The 5,264-nt window shown below is 62.3% G+C and overlaps 1 protein-coding gene across 1 annotated transcript in view; it reads right to left on the reverse strand.

Moving 5' to 3' along the window:
• Positions 1–3,539: 3,539 nt before the first annotated feature.
• Positions 3,540–5,264, reverse strand: part of SAFB2 (scaffold attachment factor B2) — a gene marked incomplete in the record, with an annotated part of 42,487 nt that continues 40,762 nt past the window's right edge. The window contains 1 exon segment of the mRNA XM_027773531.1: positions 3,540–5,120. Coding sequence (XP_027629332.1) covers positions 4,895–5,120 — 226 coding nt within the window.

Consider the following 5,264-nt stretch of genomic DNA (forward strand, 5'->3'; position numbering starts at 1 on the left):
GTGGCTTGCTTTCTCACTTTCTCTTTCTCACTCTGGTTAAATGAAAATAAATGAATAAAATTAAACATTTCTTAAAAAAAGTCAGTGTATGGATATGCGCTGTTCACCCACCAGCATGGCTTCTGTCCAAACGGTTACAGCAGGGGACCAGTAGATGGCGTGGTGGTTACGCCAGGCACGTGTGCGTGCATGCCCAAGATCCCGAGAGAGAATGGAGAAGGGATTGCGGCCTGGCCATGCCCGCGGGGACTGATTTCTCTGTCTCTCCAAGCGCATGCATCCTATAGCTAAAATCTCTCAAAAAAAAAAAAAAAACCAGAAAAAGAGACCAGCAGTTAGCATAATGGCTATGTCATGGGACTCCCATGTAGTCGACCGCGGTTCGTGTTCTGGACCCGGTGGCTTAAACTCACGCCAGGCGTGATCCTGAGAGGAGAATGGAGAAGGGACTGCAGTGTGGCCATTCCCCCTGGGGGGTGATTTTTTGCTTTCTGTCTGGCGAGCGCACGCGCCCTATGGCAAAAACCTCTCCAAACCAAACCAAACCAAACCAAACCAAACCGAAAGCAACAAGCATTGGGGAGACTGAGGCGGGAATTCCTGCAAGCCGCTGGTGGAATGGAGTCAGGTGGGAACGGAGCGGGAAGGCCACTGGCACCGGGACACCAGCCGGCTCCTCCAGAGGAGCGGAGAGCAGGGAGTCGGCCTCAGGGCACTCCCACACACCATGACATTCTTCTTCTGACTGCCAGAGGGGCACAGGCTCACCAAAGGAGAAAGCCCTCGGGATGGGGCATGGCCACACCTTGTCTTGACTTGGGGCACACACCAGTGTTTTTCAGGCCACCAGGGCTGGGATTTGATCCCGCTCCCTTAGCCATTGGGTTCACCACCAGGGTGCATGCTGGCCCTGGCTGCAGTTACTTGAAAGGAGAGATTTGGACACACACGCTCAGGGAGGAGGCAGCCCTGGGAAGACAGAGGCAGAGGCCGAGCAATGGGTCTGCAAGCCGAGGAACACCGGGGGGCCCGGGCAGATTCTCCCTGAAGGGTTAGAAGAATCAGCCGGGCCGGGTCCTCACTCTGGACTTCGGACCTCCAGTGCTGAGTCCATGGGTGTCTGCAGCTGGCCGGTAGCACCTGCCACTGCGGCCTGGAAAACCGATGCAAGTACCATGTTTCGTTCTTTTTTTGTGGAGGTTTTTGCTATAGGGTGCGTACGCTCACCAGAGAGAGACATAGAGACAGAAAGCGAGAAATCACCCCTGGGGGATGGCCACGCCGGGGCGAGTTTAAGCTACCGGGTCTGGGACTTGAACTGCAGTCAACTCCGTGGGAGTCCAGCAACACAGCCATTACTGCTGGCCCTGCAAATGCTCTTTCTACGTAAAGCGAAGGCGGGCTTAGGCCTGGCCAGTCTAACATGGGCGTTGGGGACCCGATGGCAGGCAGGCTCCTTTTCCCTACGGTCAACCAGTCAAGGCCCTGCTTCATATTTTAAAAAACAATCATTCCTTTACTGTGAAATGGAAGTTCCCACCGTACTGAGCTAGAACGTGGTGGCAGAACTTGCTTTTGTGTCATGCGACCTCAAGTTCGAGCGGATGCCCAAGCAGCCATGACCCTGAGCTGCTCTTCCTGCTGCTCGGCAGGGGGCCCCGCCGCCGGTTCCTAGACTCCAGCTTGTGCAGGGGAGACGGGGCCTGTGCAAGGGGGAACGTGTCACGCAGAACCCCATGTGCACCATGGAGATGGTGACCCGCCGGCCTGTCACAGGAAACGACTGTACCAGCCATCACAGCGGGACAAGCTCCCGAGGCATGTTCCCGGCCACGGGGACAGAGCACAGCCGGGCTGCCTTTAATGCTCCCTGCAGCTCCAGCTCCGAGCCGCCCGGTGTTTCCAGGTTGCTCATTAAAGACTGAACACCCCAGTGGGAACTGGGGGCTTTGGGAGAAACGGCAATTGTGTGGGGCCTGTGGGGGCCACCCCAGATAAGCAGGGAGGGGATGTGAAGTCTCACAAGGCCACACTGGTCCGTGTGGGGGGCCTCCCTGCCGCCCCTCACCTTCCCCTGCCTCCAAAGCGCCACCCTGGCTCCCCGCCAGCGTCAGTCCTGCCCACGCACCACTTCTGAAAACAAGCATAGCGCCTCCTGGAGGCTGGCAGGTGCGGCACAGGAGCGCTCCGGAGCAGGGTTGGCTGCGAGGAGCCTGTGTCTTCAGGGAAGCGGATGGCATGGCGATCCCAGGCGAGAGCACGCACGCACACCTGCATTTCCGGGTCAGCAGGTGGACCCGCGCTCTGAGCTGGGCCAGCCCCGCACACACTATCACCATGCACACCGGGGCACACGCGGCCGTGCCTGCAGCACCTCCTCACCACCAGTCCTGCAGGTGTGGGGTTGGGCTTGGCCCCACCCCAGTTCTTAAGGCAGCTCTGCCCAGACCCAGTCTCTGGGACCCTGGGCGAACGCCTTGGCTCCCGAGCCTCAGCCTGGTCATGGTCAGATGGAGACAGAGGCGCCCCACTTTCCGAGGCAGAGTGGAAATTCAATGATACGGGTGGGAGGCAGCGGTGGCTGGCACCGAGGTGGGGTCAGCACGTGGTCACACACTGCAGAGGCCCAGTGCCACCGCGACACGCATGGCACGCGCACACACGGCACACACGCAGGAGTGCGAACTGTCAGCTTTTATTAGTGGAAAATGGAATGCCTCGTTAACAGAAACCTCGTCTTAGGGCAGAACGAGAACACGTTTATTTAAAAAATAAAACCAAACCAGAGTGCGTTCACATTGTCGAGCTGACACGGCGGCAGGGTTTGTGAAGTGGGGGTACAGGTGGGGGTGGGGGTGCGCAGGGACTCCGCCGTCCCGGTCCTGGCCGGCCGCACCACCCCCTTCCAGCGTGCCACCTGGCACCACGTGGCCCTGGGCGTGTCCGCCTGTGAAGCCGCCTCGCCTGGGAACAAAGGCTGACGCTGGTCCCTGCTGGGCCCTGTGCCCCTCCCGGGGCCAGCGCGTGGGGGAGCACCCCCAGGGCGCCCGCTCGGTCTGCTTTATTCTGGGGAGGAGCACCCCGAGCACACGCCACTCTCCCGGGAACTGAAGAGCGTTATTGGCCTAAGTTGCAAGGAGCTGCTTTGTGGTTTGTTTCCAAAACCTCCTACCCAGCAAGCGGATCAGACATGCAAAAGCAGGGAGGGGTGAGGAGTGGGAGCACACCGGTCTCACCCTGGACCACAGGCCTTACCCCGCCACGCCACCCCGACTTGCCACGTGCCCCGGCCCCGAGGGCCCACACAGGCCCCTCTCGCCACCTGGAAGAGAAGGCAGTGTGCAAACACCTGTTCGGGGGGAAGGCCGGGGGTTTGGGGGCTGCCCCGCTCCTGCCTCGGGAGGCAGCTCCATACCTTGCCACCTGGCGTGCTCTCGGCCCGTCACGCCCGTGTCCACAGTGCCCTGCCAAGCGCGTGCCTGGTGCTCCTCCGGCCTCTGGCTGTGCTCTCCCCAGTCCCGGCTGCCCCTTTGGGAAAACAAAGGCAGACACAGCAGTCTGGGTATGGCACCGACCGGGCAAGGACTGGAAGTGACGTCTCCCCACAGGCAACAATGGCCCAGCCAGCACGCACGCTGCCACCCAGCCTCGGGAGATAGGCGCCAGCCAAGCCCACCCCAGGGAGTGCCAGTCAGAAAGACAGGCATGAGCCGAGTGCCGTGAGGACGTGGGGGGCTGGCACCGTGTGTGCTGCTGCAGGGTGGAGCCCAGCGTGGCTGCCGAGGGAGCCTGCACAGGCTCTTCTCCCCGCAGCCCCACTCTCCGCTGGAGCCTGCCCAAGGGAAACACCACACCCTGTCACGTGGGAGCGCATGAGGACGCTTGAGCAGCACCAGGCATGGCAGCAAGGAGGACGTGCCCGTGAGCAGCGCCACTGGGCAGGAGTGGGCACACCAGACATGGAGCCTCACGGCATGAACGGAAGGAGGCCCTGGCACAGGTCACAACGGGGTGTAACTCAAACACGCGTGCTCAGGGAATAATGCCAGGCATGGAGGTCATGTGGCTGTGACCCCATAACGTGAAACAGCCGGAATAGGGAGGTCTATGGGGAGGGGAGGGGCTCGTGCACGCAGGGGTGTGGGGCAGGGGCACAGCGGCTGAGAGGTGCAGGGATGCAAGCACTCCCAGGGCAACCACAGGGGTGGGCATTCAGCCCCGACCACGGAAAGCCACCAAACAGTACGAAACACGCTTCAGTAAAACTCCAGGCCTAAACTTTAAAAACCCAAACGGGGCTCTCGTGTCCTGGTTCCAGCAGCGGCTGGTGGCTGTCCTGGGAAGCTTCCAGACCAGCTGGGCCGGACAGAGCAGGGCAGGTGCTGGCCGTGAGCGGCAGGCCCGGCAGCTCAGGGCCGGCACTCGGAGTGCCAGAGCCCCGCCCCGTCTGCAGTGAGTGCCATGCTGCCCCGCGAGGAGCAGACACCCGATGCGCGAGACGCCTGTGAGGGCCACCCAGGGTGCTGCTATGGTGCACTTCTGAGGGCAGCTGTGCCCCGTAAGCCCTCAGGGATGCACAGCAGAGCAGCCACAGCCCCGGCGGGAGGACTGGGTGTGAGGAGGCTCCCGGGAGCGGACACTCTGTCGCCTGGCTGGACCTGCCACCGCCTGCTACCTGCAGCCCTGGCGGACGCTGCGTGTACCCGGGCGTACCCACCCTGGCTCCGAGCGGGCCCTGACGGTGTGCTGAAGTCCTGGGGGGGTGGGGGCGTTACCACGCCTGCTGTCCAGGTTCCACACAGAGATCCCCACCCGCATGGCTGGGCCCAGGGGCCTAGGGGCTCATCAGGGTCAGTTCGGGGCTTCAGAATCCCCGATTCAGACCGACCAGGGGTCAGAGGGAGACCTGGGAGGATGTGCCTGGAAGTGCCATGGGACGGATGGAGGGGCAGGGGTCCCTGCCACTGTGGGAGCAGGTGAAGGCCACGGGGCTGGCTCCCACAGGTGACCCCCGCCTTGCGGTGTGGGGGCCCTGCCTCACACCCTGGGGATGTGCATGGTGAAGGTGCTGACCTCTGACCAGGGGAGGGCAGAGGCCCTGCTGTGGCCTGACTACTGACCTGGGGGGAGGGAGCCCCCGGCCTTCGCTCATCCTCTTGTCGGAGCTGTAGCTGCCCCAGCCGTCGCGGGAGTCCCGGCCGTGGCGCTCTGGTCCTCCGTGGCTATGGCGGGGCTCTGGGGAGTGGTGGGACAGGGGGGGTGGG

This window comes from Tupaia chinensis, unplaced genomic scaffold (genome assembly GCF_000334495.1).
Source record: "Tupaia chinensis unplaced genomic scaffold, TupChi_1.0 Scaffold000356_2, whole genome shotgun sequence".
Lineage (NCBI taxonomy): Eukaryota > Metazoa > Chordata > Mammalia > Scandentia > Tupaiidae > Tupaia > Tupaia belangeri.